General features: G+C 38.2%; 1 protein-coding gene across 1 annotated transcript; it reads right to left on the minus strand.

Moving 5' to 3' along the window:
- Positions 1-1,259: 1,259 nt before the first annotated feature.
- On the minus strand, positions 1,260-15,068 carry cd44b (CD44 molecule (IN blood group) b). The gene is made up of 8 exons (XM_008411510.3): positions 14,698-15,068; positions 6,397-6,562; positions 6,041-6,177; positions 5,873-5,938; positions 5,230-5,535; positions 4,399-4,476; positions 4,158-4,236; positions 1,260-2,913 (listed from the first exon to the last, which is right to left on the minus strand). Exons 1-8 carry the CDS (start codon positions 14,762-14,764, stop codon positions 2,700-2,702), a joined length of 1,113 nt encoding a protein of 370 aa, XP_008409732.2. The 5' UTR covers positions 14,765-15,068; the 3' UTR covers positions 1,260-2,699.
- Between the last annotated feature and the right edge of the window lie 3,655 nt (positions 15,069-18,723).

Genomic DNA, 18,723 nt, shown 5'->3' on the forward strand with positions numbered 1-18,723 from the left:
CCTCTATCTACTAAGACATATTTGATTACAAAACTACTGGTGGCAATATGCATATAAATAATTACTGATTTGTAACTTTCAGCTGTCATAATTTGTTCCTGTATTTGCTTTTTTACATGAACTTGCCTTGTCTGTGCAAGAGCAAAAAGCTGGAGAGAGATTTTAGAAACCTGGTGTAACAGCAGGAATGCTTCTCATCACCAGTATTTAATGTGTAACATTAACAAATACAGCACCTATGTAAAAAATGTAAATGCAATTAAACTTATATTAGCAACAATTAAACTTGTTTTAAAAACAAACTAATTGGAATGAGTATCTTATCACTTATAATATGTTGCCTGAATCCACCTTGTTAAAGACGTAGGGGTAAAAACAAACCATTCAAGGTATGTTTTTGAAGGTAGAAAAGTATTTTTTTAAAAATATTGATTGGTTGAAAAATATATACATTGACCACAAGAGGGGAAATGCACTGTGTAGCTCTAAGTGCTAGTTTCCACCTGTGGTCTCTGACGCAGTTAATGAGAATTAGTTCTTTAATAATCCGACCTGGTTAAATAAAGGTTAAATGAATTAAATAAGTTGCATAGTTTCAGTTCTTTTAATTGAACATCACTGAAAACAACTTTGAAAACAACAACTAGTTTTTCAGTCATGCTTTAGACGAAGACTGTTCACACAGTCCTCTGCATATATCGTATACTTAGTTTTGCAGTAGAGAGCTTCCTGGACAGATTGTGTGTCCATCAAAGCACCAATATAGAGAAAACAGTAACAACCATGCAATGCTGGTGAACTCTTTATGCATGCATTTGATCCACATGGAGAAACCTGAACCTAGAAAGCCAAGGAAATCAGAGTTGTAAACTACATAATAGTACTCTTTTAAATTGAGTGAAAACTAAGAAAAATGTTTTTTCAAGATCCCACATAATATAAAACGTGCTTTTATGACAATAGAAGTGTTACATTACTTTTACTACTCTATAATTAGTGCATGCAAAGTCGGCTATTATACACTCCTGACAATCTTGCGGGTTGCTTTTGGAAGGATGCCATGGGTATCTTTCACAATGTCTCTCTTTGTCTCACTCCTTTTATCCTGTGCTAACGTTTTCCTGCATCCCAACTCTGGTGCCATGGAAACCTTACTTCCTGTTACGTGGGAGAAATGCAACATGCGTTTCCTGTCATGGCGTTCATTTATTTCCCTTTTGTTCCCGTGCTCACAGAGTGATCAGTCGGTGAACACCGTGTTCCAGCGCATCTGTACACATTTTATTTATTTTGTTGTCACTTTACAGATCTTTTCAGCAAAATCGTTTTGTCAAACCTGCCTACCTACTCTAGTGCAACACTTTGTCCTCTTCAAATCAAAGGAAAATGTAAAAAATAAACTTAAGTAACAAGTCAAAAGTATGTCATTCACAATGACTGTATATAATTTAGTCTTATTCTAAAAGCTACATTGGCCACACACAGAATAAATTTGATTAATACATAATGTGTGCGATATAGTCAAGCTACAGCAAGTTCAATAGAAAAAAGATGATTACAAGATTGAAAGCTTTATACAGAAACATAGAACATGACCATCAGCTTCTTTTATCCCATCAGGTTCAGAGCAAACGTATGTTTCTCTTGATTAAGCCTTTTGCATTGCTAAGTCTGCAGTGGATTAACTTCTCATTTTGGATGTCCAGTATTTACACCTCATTTCATAAAAATTGAGCTTGAGTTTATCTCAAAATTGATAAACGTGCTTGAAATATCACCCAGTTCTTTATTTTGTTTCAAAATCAGTATCTGTCGAGCAGATTCTCTATAATACACTTTTCATCCACACAGTATGATCAAAACATAATCTTATTTCTGTATTCATCATCGTCGGTTGTGCACTAAGCACTCACTTTGGAAAGCTATAAATCATGCTGATTCGGGATGCTATCTATTCTGACCTTCACAAACCAAAACATTTACCTCTAAGGTACAGTTTCTGATTAAATACTACTAGAAACAGCAGCAGTCCTTCAAGCTGAATCGACAAAGCATTATCCTATGAAAAAAAATAACAAAAAGCAATGGCAGCTATTGCAACATTTGTAAAGTTTCATATTATGTACACAGACAGGGAAAACAGAGTCAAAAGGAAGATAATTGCAATTGATGCATCCCCAGTTTTCTTAAAGCAACAATTACAGACAACAGGACGTCTGAAATATGTGCAGAAAAGGAAAAACAGAAAATAAAGAAATAAGGGAAGTTTTTTTTCTCTCTCTCTGTCTCTCTTAAATAAAACTTAACAAAAAGAAAATTACCGTTTATTTCTTTTTCTGGTTAAGATTAATTGATAGACTTTTACAGTCATCAAATTTAACAAAAAGCTTTTCACCCACTCTTAGAACTCCCTATAATCAATAATTAAAAATAGCACACACAGTAAGTAACGTGAACGGAAAATAAACACATTCTGTTATTTTGTTCTAAATCTCTCATTCTTGCACACTGATCTGAAATGCTTAGCCTCTTTAAAAAGCGTTTTGTGCAAAACTTTGTACTTTAGTTGAACACGAAATGACACATTCAAATGCTCTTACTCAGTGCCCGTCCACTACAAGCCCATCCAACAACCTCCAACTCTTTTATCCTCTCAAAAGTCTTCCCCCCAACCTCCCCGGCTCTTTTCTGCCCAACTCTCAGGCCTGCTGGTCTTTATCTGGAGACTCCTCTAACGTGATGACAGTGAACTCCTCCGTGTTGCCGTTCTCCTGGATGGCCTCCTTGTTCATGAGGGTCACCATCTCCTGCTCTCTCTCCGGGTTGTGGGAGCTGCATGCTGCAGCTGCGACCCCGTTGCCGTCGCTGCCGTCTTTGGTTGTGATATTCAGCGTTTGCTTTCTGCCACACCACCTATGAAAACACATTGAGGGCGAATGTTGGTTTTTGCAGTGATTCAGTCAACAGCTACAAATGCTAAAAGCCAAAGTGTAACTCTGGATTGATAGTGTGGATGTCAAAAAACATGTTACTGTTGCAATCAGAAGTGCATACGCCAGACCAGACTGGGAAGAATAGTTTGGACCATTCTTTTTCTTTTCTGTGATGATTAAACAAAATCTCATTTGAGATGGTTTCTTTAAATATTAAAGAAACCATTAAGGATTTTCTCTAATGCACACCAGATCAGAATTGTTTTTAAAGGCTCAAATATATGCATTCACTGCCGCTTTTTGAATGCATGTCTACTAGCAGCTTGCGGAGAAACTGCAGCCTTTGTGTCGGCATTGACACGTTTCTGGAATAAATCTCAATGCCTGTCTGAATGCTCTCTCAATCAGAAATGATCGCTTACTTCAATCAGCTGATTGGAAATTATCGTTTGACGAGCACACTTTCTGCTGGAGAAAAGTCGTAATTAGACCAGACAAAGTTTGATGTATTTGGTCACAATACCGAGAACCGGGTTAAAAATCAAGGTGAGTCTTTTGAATCTTTTAACAGCAAGTGTGAAGCACAGTTTTGGAAGCATCATGATGAGGATTTGCTTTGTTGCCAGTGGTGTTAGTACATTGAACAAGCTTTAAGGAATCAAATCTGACTAGGTCTTATATCCAAAATCTTCAACTTCACCTCAAATCAGTAGCTAGTTGGTTAAAAACTGAGCACATTTGGGCATTGTGGCTGGTCAAAAATGAAATGGCTTTGAAACAGGTGATACAGATTAGCATTAAGCTTGTGGTCTAGCCATCCACTCAACCCTAAAATTTGTCGGCTGTGTTGAAAAGCCAGGTTTTGATCAGAAGACCAACAGAGAATGAACTATGCACTATTTGTGATGAGATGAAATATTCAGACAGATTTATACCAGAGACTCACAGATGGCTACAAGAAGCATGTGCAAGCAAGGTACAACCTGCAAACAGACTTTTCACTTAATACTAATGGGGCTGTATGTATTTGAGCCATTATGTGCTATTTTTAATTAATTTAAACATACACATGCTGGTTTTCCCTATAGAAATTGCTAGGTGTATGTTGAATTTTCAGTTCAACAAAAGCACCAAATTACTATGCGATTCATTCCTGGTTACGAATACTTTTCTCTGAAACTGTGAAAGACAGCACCAGAAGTGTCATGTCAATCAAGTCATTACCCTTTTCTCCTGGCAGCAGCTGCACACACAAGGAGAATTGCACCAACTGCTACAATAACACCAAGAACAACCAGCCAGTCTAGAAAGAAAGAATAGAATAAAATATGAATATTGTGACGGTGTTAAAATTATTCCAGAAAAAAAACATTAAAAAAAAAACAGAGCACTGCCAGAATATTGCTGTTGGATATCTGAATGTATAGTGTCTCTGGGTGTTTGAGATACATGTACGGTTACTCACCTGATGAGCTGCTGTCTTTTTTATTCTCATTATCATTTCCCAAATTAAATGATCTTCCTCCGCTATTCGGTTTGGCATCTGCACATCAATAAAATAAAAAAAAGTTTAAACAGAAAAACAAACAAAAAATAAAAAACATGCCTGTTAAACTGCCAACCAACAAAGCAGTTTTTTAGAGCTTCATTAGAAAAAAAAGATGGTTTGGCCTTTTCAATTGTAGGACTGATCAGATTTGGCTCTACTTCATCTCCAAATATATTTCAGCTAACACAAGGGGGCGTCATTTGTTCAAAAAGTTACTTTAGTTACTTGTGTCCTCCCAAAACCTGTTGCATCAGGCATCACGGCTTATATAGATAAATATGTATCTCTATATACATAGAGATACATATATATATCTATATATCTATATAGATAGATAGATAGATAGATAGATAGATAGATAGATAGATAGATAGATAGATAGATAGATAGATAGATAGATAGATAGATAGATAGATAGATAGATAGATAGATAGATAGATAGATAGATAGATAGATAGATAGATAGATAGATAGATAGATAGATAGATAGATAGATAGATAGATAGATAGATAGATAGATATGCAATATTTAATTTCTTACAAGATTCAATCTTTAAATCATATTACTAGCAACATAAAGTTTTTAATTCTGAAACGTGGGCTTAAAACTTGAACCTGCTCAAGGGTAATTTTCAAAAGTTTATTTTAATCTGACCAACAAACCTCATTGAAACATAACGTCTAATTTACTGAGATGTACTGGACATACTGTTAGAGTTTCCTTAAACTCTGATTTTATGTTTTTACCATTGGTATCAATAGGTCTCTTTTCAGCCCATGTTGTTTCAGCGTTGATCACTGGAGTTGTTTTTTCCTCCTCTGGTTGAGCAGGCCCCATCCCAGATCCATCACTCGGGTCTGACTCCATTGTAGTGAAAGCAGAAGTGACGTTGCTTCCTCCAGCGGGGTTTCCCTCCTCGGGAACCGTAGTGAAATCATCCTTACTCAGATCTTCAGGTGTAGTTGCAGCTGTTGGAGAATTTATCCAGTCCTCCAGTGGAATTGTTTCTGACTCTGTTGTGCCGTCGGTCAGAGGCTGTGGTGATGTCAGAGCTGTTTAGAGAATAAGCATTTTTTGTTCACTCACACACTTTATACATATAATATTTTTTGTTTTAAGCAGCATCTAAGTTAAGCAAGTCCCTACAGTATTTCAGCTATTATAACACAGTTGTATAGTTGAGGATATTGTTTGCTAGAGTCTGTTTCAGACAGTTCATTTGTTTAACCATTTGTGTTAATTAGAGAGCAGAGATCAGAGGTCACATCTTTCACTGGAGCCATGTTCCCTCAAATGCCTCAAACCTACAACTAATCTGTTTAAAACACCATGGTGTTTGTTTTGGACTTGCAGTCCATCACAGTCAATATGAGAGTGTGTTATACTGACCTGTTGTGTCTGAGAGTAAGACTCTGTTTTCCCGGAAAGCTTTGCTGCAGTTCTTCTCAGCATTATCTGGTAGCAAGGAACCATAAGACAGCAAGTTTCAAATCAAAAAGTCAATAACAACAACAAAATAAACCAAAATCTCATAATAGTTCCTCATTTACAATTTACCATTTTCGTCATAACAGTAAGCATCAAATTGATCTTCAGTATGTGAATTAACAATAAACCCAGTCAGGTTCCTTGCACAGTTTTCATGCTGAGTTTGCCTGAGAATGACGCTGCTCCCATTGTTGATCCAACCGTACCTTAAGTGACAAAAACAGTGAACAGTTGTCGATTCAGATTTTGATCCACAATTCTTCACACATTTGGAAAATAAAAAATAGCATACAGCATCCTTCAGTTGTATTGTGTCTTACCTAAGCAATATATACTTTATTATATAAATTGAAATATCTCTAACGTGTTATTTTTATGAAACAATACTTTTTCCACAATATTTTTCTGAAGGGAGTTTAATTTACCTGCACGTTTCCATGCTGCTGTTATAGGCCAGTTGGACCTGCTCTGGACTTGCCATCGTGCTCTCCAGCTGCTCACAGACTTTTCTGGCCATTTCAAAAGTCAGAGAGTGGCGACTCTCTCCCTCAACCAGAAATACGCCTGCATAACTGCAGGTGCGAGAGTTAACTGGAAAGAAGCAAATAGACAAAATGAGAAGCCTTTTTATTACTGTGAGGAATTCAGAACTAAAGTGAAAGTTAAGGAAAAATAAGTTAATGAGCTAATTATTGTTGGAGTCAACAACACAGAGATTTGTAATTAAATCAGTACACTTAATATCTCTACTGAGGTCTTATATTAGAGTAGGGAGGAAGAGAAGTGTGTAATGTATTTAAATTCGGCCCATTTTTTTGATTTGTAAGGTCCAAAGCTTATTTATTTCATATAATTATTGGTATAAATAAATATTGTGACATTCTAAAATATATCTTGCTAATGTAACAAAAACATAAAAATGAGAATATTAATTTTTATGTTCCAAACAAACATTTCATACTTGGAACCGGCCAAATGCAAAGTTCTAGACTGTGCACAGGTGCATCCTGCTTTTGTCACATAATTCACAGCGATGGAGAGGGTTTCACATTGAACGGCACCATTCTACACTCGCTGAGATTATGAAACTGCAAACACATCTCACTGTGCTTTGTTAAAACCATCTGCCTGGTCTTGATGAATGACCCAAGCAACCACAAAATATGTAAAAGCATTTTGCTTTAATTCAAAACATATTTTGGAGCATAAAACAAACAAAGATTTGGGAAATTTTTAAGTCACTCTTTGGGTTATTATTGTTTAAAGCATCTCCTATTTTTTTTTTTTTTAAGAGGAGTTCATTAATATTTATTTTGCTGTGAAATGTGTCCTGGGAAAGAATCATTTTCAAAGTAATCTTCCTTTTTACTGGCCTTTCACCCCATTCTAAAATTCTTTAATACATCTTTTAAGTGCAATTTGTGGGCAAAACATGCTGTTCCTGTACTGGTTGCCCTAAACTCAGTTAGGATCCATAAAGAAGAAAATCTGGTCATTATTGTGTTGCCTGCCTCCAAACGTCTGTTGCAAGTCCATTTGCTTCAGTTTGCTTGAGAACTTTCAGGGTCCGGATATGAAAACAAACATGCAAAATTGGTTTCATCAGATAAGATGACAGCAGTTGGTGTCCACGTGGTAACTGCTTCTTTCAAAAGCCAAACACAGGTTTCAGAACTGAAACACCTGGCAGGCAGGTGAACCCTGGCACAGTGACAGAGGGACAGACGGCAGGTGGCGTGGGGAGGGGAACTAAAACCACGAACACACAACGCTCATGCTTTTGGCTTGGTAAAAAGAGGATGCTGGTGCAGGGTGTGTTTAGCCTTTCTACATGAAAGCAAACAAAAAAACTTGGAATTATGTTGAAGTTCACTGAGGAAATGAAATGTTCAGCTATTACTATGTCTTAGAATTCTGATAAGCATGCATAGTAAGTTCATCCCTTAAAGCTTCAGTATGTAACTTTTATTTAAAAAGATATGTATTTACATAATTGTTGAAACTGTCATTATGTTGTGACAGTACAGCATGAGACAGGCAGGCTGTGAAAAATTGTGCTCCATTGTCTTCCTCTGGTGCTCTAAATGCTGACTATAAACAACCAATCAGAGCCAGGAAGAAGGTCTTAGCAATGTCAAACATGCTAGTGTACGTGCTGCTCATCCCTCTCCCTCTGTCTGCCCCCTTTGCTCTCTGCTAAGCTACAGCTTCTTCCTGATACCCCAGCCTGCCATGAATGGACAGTTTTCCTGGAATGATAAGTTGCTTCTCCGCCATTAGCACATTTATCAGCACATACACAAGGATGATTGCTAGCATTAAGATGCTCCTCCTGACTCTGACTGGTTGTTTTTGACAGGGAGCAGTGCATCTCTTCAGACAACAATAGCAGGTCAGGCAGGTTGAGGAGCTCAATCTTTTCACAGATTATCTGTCCCGTGTTACACTGTCACTACATAGTAACAAATATGTAAAAGGCATATTTTATAATAAAAGTTACATACTGTAGCTCTAAAGACTTTCCACAGTTTCCTAGGAATGTCGTTGATAACATGAAGATGGGCTAAAATATGTCACATGCTTCCAGAGAAACAGAGAAATCATATGCACTTGCTTGTTTGTGTGTAGATTATGTTTGTTTCCAGGGTGACAAATTTATGAGTTGTGAAAGATGGCCTAGTCACACTGCAACATCTCATAGGAAATGAGAAGTTGTTTATTTTTATATCTGATTGCTGAACTTTTTGGAGTTAAGCTGTGAAAAAAAATGTCACACTGACCTTACAGTCATAGCTGTGACAGAAATTCTGAACAAATAAAACAAAAAACTTCCTCTGAGACATTAAAACTTTAAGCCATCATCACCAGAAACTTTATTATGGACACCCATTCAACTGCCTGTTAATTTAAATAGAGAATCAGCCACAAATATCAAAATGTGGATTTTAGTTTCTTTTTTTTTTAATTTAATTTAATTTAATTCAATTGTTTGTTTTTATCGTTGTACTATGTGGCAGGCATCTCTCAAAAAAACAACAAAAAGTATCTTGAGTAATTAATGCTGCTGACCATGGTCAACTTTTAACAACACCACCTTAACCATGTCCTGATGAGCATTCTCAGCAGGATAAAAACACACCATTTCACAAACCTCATATTAAAAATGACAATGAGTTCACTACGTCAGTGGCCTCCAGAGACATCTAATCTCAATCTAGCAAAGCACCTCTGGGACGTGGACAAACAGGAGGTTTCCATCAGGAATGTGAAGCAGTTCAATTTGCAGCTCCTGTATGATGCCTTCACATCAACCTGGAGCAAAATCTGCCTTAAACCTTGTTGGTTTTTTTGTTGTTGTTTTTTTAAGAATAAAGTTCTTAAGGAAACTTTATTCTTTTACCAGAGTCAACTTGGTAAAAGCAGGATGTACCTAATAAAGTGCCCTTTAAGTTTAAATTTGCAACGAACAATAACATTATATTGTGTTTTGCAAATAAAGGACAATTCGTGTAATTTCACAACAATTTATCCATTGTGCTAAATTTTGAAACCAGTTCAAAATGAATCCAGTTCTGACATTGATTCATTTTGAATCAAGTCACAATAATGAAAAGATTTTTTGTTAAGTGTTCATAAAAAAAAATATATAATCAACTATACAATTCCATTTGGCTGCATTCTGAACATGACACTTGTATGAAATTGCACGCCAGTCAGAGGATTATTCATTGATAAGTTTTCCCTTCTTTAATTTCTTGATTTTCATGAGAAAAATAAGGGACCCACACCTTTTTTTCCAACATGCTATCATGAGCGAAAAGAGAGCAGCGACAGAAGCAGGAAGTAAAGTTTTTGTCTGTTAGTGGCAGTTGTGCAACAGTGGCAAGTTCCTCTGCACATGCTGTAAAAACAAACTCTCTCCCTTATACGTCTCCGTCTCCCATATGAAAATCTGAAACAACCTCAGTCAGAGCAGCTTGCATCACTCACAGCCTAGAGGGATAAAATAGACAACAACCTTGGCCTTGCAAACCTGCCCCAAACAGATCAAAGGGAGAACAGCGCACCATCGGTGGGCTGAAAAGAGTGCTGACAGTGATCTAACAGGGTGCTCATTAATATGCAGAGGGACAGTTGTGGGTGTCTTTATGCAGCCCAGAAGCCTGTTATGCCAAGGCATTGACTCTCCCAAAAGCTCCTTTGTCACCTAATGGAGTTGGAACCAAGGAGACTGCAAGGTCTAGCTGCAGAGTTCAATAGAAACGAAGCTCTGACACTGTGTTGCCAAAACCTCCAGCTGCAACGGGAAGAATTGTCAACCCAAGTCTCCACTCCTACTTCACTTTCTCTCCCTCCCTTCTGCCCCCATGCTTTTTCATTTTGTCTTGTTTTCTCTGACAGCTCTCTGTTTGTCGTTTCTATGCCAGCAATAAAACACAATATGCCCCCCACATACATGTCTTTAAAAAAAACGAAAAAAAAAAAAACTGGTAGCTCGCAGATGCACAGCTCTGATTATCCCTTCATGACTTCAGAGCCATTCCTCAAGAGGAGGCAGTAAAGCTGCTGTCAACAATATTAACATACAAAGCTGGGTCTCATTTTCTCCTCTTATCTGTATCTATTTTGTTACTTGCTCCCAGATGCACTCTATAGGGAATACTCACACTTAAGTATTCTGAAAAATATCATGAGGTTAGAATGTCATGCTTGAAAAAATAACCTACTGTGTCAGCCCTGTTCATACTGTGACATCTCTTCAGCCACAGTCATATGCTGGTTGTTCCTGCAGCATCAATTCCCACAAAACGTCACTGACCAGCATCATCACGCATGGGTGAACTTCATTTTGTCAGCACAGATCTTTCCCTCCACTGGGAAAAGACTCTGGGGTAGTGGGACAACTGAAACATGAGATCTAGTAAGGAATATGTTTGCAAACACTCAGGCGTATACACACAAAATATTCAAAGGTCACAAGAAGGACTGACACAACTGGCATTCTCTGCAAAGCTCGACTTCCTATCACACCTCCAATGTTTGCACCTCCACCCACTCTACTCTGGATGGTAGGCAAGTTTTTTGCAAACGTATCAAGGTGGTAACGTCGTCTTGTTCCTTTTACAGGCACGGAGATTTCGCTTTCTGTACAACACATGTGAAGAGAAATCACTTCAATCTGTATCACTTTGAAAACTGGAGAATGAGGAAGAGGAAGGAATCCAAAACGTTTGTTCTTTTGCAAAATGAATTTTCAATTTGAGGTGTCAAAAGTTTGTAAAGTGCAGCATGTTATAGATATGTTTCTATTACTTTATTAATTTTAATAACTAGCAGCACCTGGAGTGTTTTCTATAATGGCTTAGAAAAGTGTTTACCATTTTCCTTTGATATATTGTTTTTAAAGCACTTGAAATAAAACTATGTCTCTACGACAAAGTAGAGCAACATGACAGTAGGAATGAATCTATTATTAGAATTATTCACATCAGCTGATTAGAAATTACCAATACATATTCATCTTGTTTAATCATTACAAAAACTAATGAGTACATTTTGAGGGATGGCCACTTGTTTGGAAAAGCACCTTTTTTTTCTTTTAATACAGTAAGAGACCTTTTAATAACAGCAAATGCCAAAGATTTTGGATGTTCATTCCAGCAGAGTGGATCAAAAATAAATGAATCATTATGGATCTAATGACTGGACATGAAGGATTTCCTGTGCTACAGTAAAACTGAATAAGACATCTGTTGTTGAATTATGATTTCACAGGTTATGATGACAACAGACAATTCCTAAAGGACTAACTCCTCCATATGTTTATCTTTGTATCTTAGTTACATTGATTACTGCATTGATTAGGCATTGACTACTGCCTAATCAATGGCAGACCTGCATTTCTCGCAGGTCTGCCTAAAAAAAAAAAAATCACTTAGACAGCTGCAGCTGATCCAGAACGTTTCTGCTGGCAATCTCACTAAAACCAGGAAGATAGAGCTCATCACCAAAGTTCTAAAATCCTTACACTGGTTCTCGGTAGCTTAGATAATAGACTTAAAGAAAATACAGCGATAGTTCATAAACTGCTGAACGACTGAGCACTAAAATATACTAAAGACCTGTTGTTATTGCATCAGCCTTCCAGACCACTCTCATCTTCTGGTTCTGGTTCTGCTCTGCATCCCCAGAACCAGAACCAAACATGGAGAAACATAAATCAGCTTCTACGCACCACAAATCTGGAACAAGCATCCAGAAAACTACAAAACAGCTGAAACGCTGAGTTCCTTTACATCTAGACCAAAACCTCAGCTGATTAAAGCTGCTTTTGTATTGTTGTGTTTTCATGATGTACAGCACTTTGAACTGCCTTACATCTGAAATGTGTTATACAAATAAACTTGATGGATTGACCTATTGATTGATTCCTAAAGAGATTTAGCTAAAGGGGGAACATCCTAAGACTCTAGCATAAAGGGCGAGGACATTTGATGAAAATAGCTGGTAGTCATCCACATAGAAGTCAGAAGAAAAGTCATGTGAACGGATAACTGGGCCGTTCACAGAAAAGAAGTCCTAGTATCTAGTTTTAGAATCCTCTTGTAAAAGACAATAGGACACTGATGTTCATTCCTGACAGGATACCTTGTAGGAAAGACATAAGCAATTAGTTTCGTGCGGCCCTATTGACTATATGCAATAAAACGCTTGATGGTTTTCTGATCATATTCCAATATCATAGTAATTCCAAGAGTCAGTTAAATCACTTTTTGACCCATTTTGCCTAAATATTAGGAGCTGCCTAATATTTGTATAAACCTTGACACAAATCTAGGGTCTTGAACTCCTTAGACCTCAACCTCGCTCAGCACCATGAGGTGTGCTGCAATGTTCATTGATAGGGAGCCACTTACTAATGATTTGTTCAAGAAGAAAACCGACTGACATGAAGAAATTCTGCTAATATGAAAAGGCAGGCTAATAAGTAGCATGGCAGGCAGATGCTAAGTACTAGAGTCCATAGAAACAGAGTCCCCCAACACAGGCTGAACAAGTATTGGTTTGTAGTAAAGGGCACACTGGTAGAGGAGGCAAACACGTGCCTTTAAGTATAGAGACCCTGCCAACAAAAGCACTCTTTGTCAGGGCCTAGTTTATGGAGACTTTGACCACCCCTCACCCTGAAACATGACACAGGAGCATTCAGGGGAAGGTTGCCAAGCCAAGGAAAGAGATATGATCATGTCTGCAGGACATGCAACTTCCAGCCAGCCAGTGAACATTTAAGCAGAAAAAAAGAATATTCCAACCAAAAATATGGTGAGTTCTGTAAGTGCACAATGAGTTTCTTCAATAAAATATGACAGCATGTGAGCATATGAAGATACCACATATGATTGTTAAGAAGTTCTGATGTTTCAGAGGTTCACAGGTCTGTTCATTTAATCAGTTGTTTAGCTTTTTTTATATTGAACAAATTTTGTAAGCGATTCAAATATAAAGTTTCACTGACTTTATCAAGACTACTGAAGCTAACTATTCAACTGGATTTCCATCAAAGTCCAAGATCCTTGCAGAATTTGCGCTACAACTTTTAAATCAAATAAGCTAAAATTATTATTTTTTTAATCAAAGGGAAAAGCTCAGATCAATGTTGTTAATGCTTTTGCCGTCATTATGGTGAATATCAATTTCCATCCACTGCCCTCTTCCCTCCTGACTACTTTTTGAAGATAAAGTCATTATCCACGATGATAAATCTCATCATGAAAACACGTTAATTGAATCAGTGTTTAGACTGAGTCTGGACCTGGATGAACAATCGCTATAAACAATCGAAACATGCACAAACAAAGCACACACTTCTGAGCGTGCAAGGATCCTTGAGGTGCAAACATGGGCTGTCTTAGGGGTAAAAGGATCCCCCTGCCCCCTTCCTACACACTCAGCACCTGAGCTGTCCAGATATCCCCTCAAGTTGCCTTTAAATCCTAGTCAATATTATAGCTTGATACTGATTTTTATTTGGCCCAGAGCCAGAGGAAGGTCTTTGTGAGCAACTAGACCACCAGCTCCTCGGGGAAAAAGCCAGACAGACCTGAGACCTGTTTGATTCAAAGCCAAATAAGCCTCCAGAGACTATCGCTCATAGCAACAAATCCAATGAAATTATATGAGAGACACAAAGAGTTAGGAGAGAATAAAAAGGGAGAAAACTAGAGCACATCCGAAGATCATCCTTTGTGTCACAGACTGCAACATTAAAACAGGGCAGAATCGCTATACTTTTTTCCCCCAATTGATAATTGTGCTTTTAATAGACAGCCACACTGTTCATAAAAACCCAGAAAAACGGAGGTTTAAATGCAAGCACGTGTCTAAAGCAGAGTGAGAACGAAGCAGGGCTTTCTCCTTTGTGTCTGTCATGCGTCAGACTCAGACTATGCCAGACGTAAGCCTGTCTGGAGAAGCACATGCTCTCTTGCCGGCATCAACTCATCCATTCTACAAGCAGCAGCCTCAGTAGCGTCTTTCACTCTCGAGTTTCCTTTTTTTTATGAGTTCTCATTCATGTGCTCTGCAAAGCCTCGGGGTGAAAATAAAACAAACGCCGTCTGGCTGTAAAGTCTGATACCAAAGAGAATTCCCCAGTCACAGAAGAACAATAAAAACAAAGAAAAACATAACAAAGAGATATTTAGGTAAAATCTCAATCTCCTCACCTTGAAGTTGTCTTGAACTGCCAGAGGCCAGTATTCCAAAGATCACCCCTACAAGAAAAGTCCACATCTTTGCCAAATTGTCTGGTGGTGGCTGGGTGAGCAGCTGGGTATAAAGATCTGTAACAGTCCTCCTTGTGTCTTTTCTTCCCTCTACAGTACCAGCAGTGATGGCTGGTGGGTGTATGTGAGTGAAACAGAGTAAATGTGTCGGAGAGAACAGAAGAAACCTGGGCTTGCTCGGGTGTCTGGAAGCTCCTAGAGATTACTCGGAATTTGCATCAACTTTCTCCTCTCTGCCGGAGAGACAACAGTGGCTGGTGGCATGCATGTAGGAGGGGAAGAGTGTGTTCTTGTGAACACACACCCTTCTGCCTCTCCCTCAATTGCCCCACCTCCCCAACTGCCCCACCTCTCCACTTTCTCTCCCCCTTTCCTGCCTTTAGAATTTGCAGTCAGAAAGAAGAAGGTGATTCCTCCTCCAGTGTGACTGCTTGTCCTTGTCTCCCTACCTCATTTTCACCCTATCTGCTGACAACCCCATTGCCTTTATTTGTGGTCCATGCACAGAGACAGTTTTAGAGAGCCCATCTGATCTTTTGTTCAATCTTTTCAATGTTGTCAACTCATCTGATTTTCTCAGCCCAGCTCCACAGGGGTTTGCTGTCACTCTTTCTCGACTACCGTTTGGAAGAGGTCATGTATTTCACAAATTCAACCTCACTTTGTCATTTTGTACGTAATGAAAGCTCGGAACACATGGACTCATTTTATCAGACACACCTCAATAGCAATTGATCAGAATACTGTTAGCTTCAGAGCTGTTTTGCTTATTGTGGCATGAAAGCAGCAAGATTTAAAAGAACATCCAGCAGAAAATCTCCTGCTCCTCCACATCCCAAAGGTCATCTACTGGGTTGAGATCTGGTGTCTGTGAAGGTCATTGGAAACGGTGAGCTAAATGTCATGATCAAGAAACCAACTGAGGTGATTTGACATTTGTACCTATCAAAAAAATGAATGTGCTGTTGTCATGAAGAGATGAAAGTGAGCAGCAACATTACTCAGGTTGGTTGTGGCGTTTACAAATGTTTAATTTGCTACAAAGGGGCCAAAGGTGACTGAAATTGTCACCCACATTATTTAACAAACACCACCAGCCTGTTGACAGAATAAAGAAATGATCACTGTTAATATAGTTTCAGCTAGATTCATCTGACTGTCACTGTTGAAATTGGAAAACAGTTTTCCAATTTGTTTTTGACCAGTTTCTTGCTCTCAAATCATAGGAGCAGCATCAGAAGATGCAGTAGAGTCCATCTGCTTCACGTTTTATTGGCTTGCATAATCAGAGATGGTACGCTGAATGCATTGGTTTAACAAATGGTTATTTGAGGTGCTTTGTTTTTTTTTTTATCGTCTGCTAATTGCTTCTACATCACAAAGGCACGTTTATCTCCACACCTGGTACTATCCAACCATCCATCCATTTTCTTTCACCCTTGTCCCTCGGTGGGGTTGGGAGGGTTGCTGGTGTCCATCTCCAGCTAACGTTCCGGGTGAGAGGTGGGGTCACCCTGGACAGGTCGCCAGTCTGTCGCAGGGCAACACAGAGGCACACAGGACACACAACCATGCACACACACACACTTGGAGAGTGTGTGTGTTGGAGAGGCCAATTAACCTGACAGTCATGTTTTTGGACTGTGGGAGGAAACCGGAGTACCCGGAGAAAACCCACGCATGCACAGGGAGAACATGCAAACTCCATGCAGAATCGAACGGGCCGGGAATCGAACCCAGAGCCTTCGTGCTGCAAGGCAACAGCTCTACCAACTGCGCCACTGTGCAGCCCCACCTGATACTAACTAGATTATTTTATTTTCCTGATCATTCTTCATAAACTTCAAAGAGGTTTGTTTAAGAAAACTCTTCATCATTATATTTGCCTGATTTATGCCTGGTTTATGCAGCTAAAAAAATCAACATACCCAATAAAGTGACTGTTGAGGTTTTTGTTAATTTTTCTCTATAATTTTCAATCACTGACCAAAAATCCAGCTTTTTTTTTATTATGCACTAAAGATGCATAAAAAAATGACCCAAAACATTCTTGTCTATACGATCAAATATCTCAACAACCATTTCCACCATGAGAAAGATTCCTCTATTCTTATTCCAGGTTTTTCATTTCACTTCATAAGGCAATTGATGGCGTCACCTCAGGTTTCTGGAATCTCCCCAGTGCTGTTGGCAAGTGATTGCGTAATATCTCAAATATCCAGATGCAATATGAAACCATGACTGCTATCTGTAATTCCTTTACTTCCCTCATAACAGCCCGTGAAGACCTGTCCTAATGGTTTGCCATGGCCACTAACTTTACAGTCATGGGAATAGCAGTCAACAAGTGAACGACCTCGGTCTTAAGTTGAAAATATTCATTACTACCTCCACAACACCACGTTTCCATTTCCATGGGAAGCTGATTCATGTTGACAGGTCGATGCACCTTTTGGAGCTCATGCCAAAGTTCTTTTCAAATTTTTAGATTGGATGTTTAAAGTATTGTTTGCGTTTGTAAATATGCATTTTTGACTGTGCTGCTTTTTAAACTTTTAAAAAGAATGTTGACCTCCATTTTCTATACTGAGCTAACACTGGCAATACAGCACAGCACCGGCTTATCTCATTCACTGATAACGGATTGAGTTCTGGTAATAGATACTATTTAAAGCCTTGGGGTTTTTTTTTCAGAAACTGTTCAATGAGTAATCTTTGGAGAAAGACCTGATGGCCCTACAAGATGTTATATTAACACAGCCAGTGTAGAGACACTCAGATTCTTATAAGCGAAAGGGAATTGTAATTTATGAGCTCATTTAATAACCAACCACTTGCAATTTTCGTCACTTATTGAATTAAAGTGTTGCTCAAGTGTAATGTGAACATAAGAATAAAGAAAACATATTTTCATTACAGCCATTAGTTCTATATGTTTGTAAAGCTATTGATGATTTGTGCATGAACATAAAGGAATACTAATCCAGACACTATTCTCCAATATATTTCTCCACATATTTCTGAGACTATTAATATTCAGTTATTTTTTTGTTTTTTCTTTTAATTTAAACAGCTCTTTTCAAATAGTTTCATCCTCTCCTTGTTGATGTTGCCCTTAAGAGCACAGTTGACCAGTTTTTTGATTGAAATATTTTTCAAAGAGCCAAGAATGTCACTAACTCGGCCAAATTCTAAATGATTTAGGGAAGAGAAATAAGTCACAGATTTTCCTCCATACTCAAAAATGGCCGTCGGACACAACATAATTCATTCTTGCTTATCCTTAGAGTCATGGGGGTCGACTCTGGTGCCCCTCTCCAATGGAAATGAGGCAAGAGGCGGGGTACGAAACAGACAGGCTGTCAATCCATTACGCAGCAGCAGAGAGAAACACAGGACACACAACCAATAAGTTAAATATCATATGTCATTATAAAAGGGATGCTGGTGATCTTGCATTAGGAATGATAACATTTAAAATGTGATTATTCACATTTTGTCCTTGGAAATTTTACTTCAGACTCTTGAAGCCACGTCAAATAAATATTTTTTTTCTTGAATCACACAGTTCATACCTCACTGCAGATTCTGTTCACTTCCTGTTTTGATGCTACCATAGTAACGCTGTAGGAACACTGCAAGAAACAAGCACTTTTCGAAAAAAAATTGTAATTGCATTTTGCTTGTTTCCCTTTTTTAGTAAGTCAACTTCTGATGCCGTTCTATTGAAGTTCCCCATTTGTGTGAAAAGAAGAACAAAAATAACACCTGACTGAACTTTTGTCTATGTCTTTTCTTGTTCAAGTACAATCAGTAGTGATTGTACTACTTGTAATGAGGAAAACCCAAAACAATACAGTCAACAAGGCAAAAACAAATACGGAGGTAAATGGAAAAACAAAACAAGAAATAGAAACTCTAAGATAGTGTAAAGACAGACAATATAGCTTGTAATGCCCTGACACC

This window comes from Poecilia reticulata, chromosome 6 (genome assembly GCF_904066995.2).
Source record: "Poecilia reticulata chromosome 6, P_reticulata-male-v2, whole genome shotgun sequence".
Taxonomy (NCBI): Eukaryota; Metazoa; Chordata; class Actinopteri; order Cyprinodontiformes; family Poeciliidae; genus Poecilia; species Poecilia reticulata.

What these genes read in the sequence shown, in the direction of transcription:
- cd44b (XM_008411510.3), bottom strand. Translation starts at nt 14,764, where the DNA reads ATGTGGACTTTTCTTGTAGGGGTGATCTTTGGAATACTGGCCTCTGGC. An exon ending in CTTACTCTCAGACACAACAG is followed by an intron (nt 5,536 to 5,872) that starts GTCAGTATAACA and finishes TTCTCTAAACAG; the next exon opens with CTCTGACATCACCACAGCCT. An exon ending in GCTGCTGCCAGGAGAAAAGG is followed by an intron (nt 2,914 to 4,157) that starts GTAATGACTTGA and finishes GTGTTTTCATAG; the next exon opens with GTGGTGTGGCAGAAAGCAAA.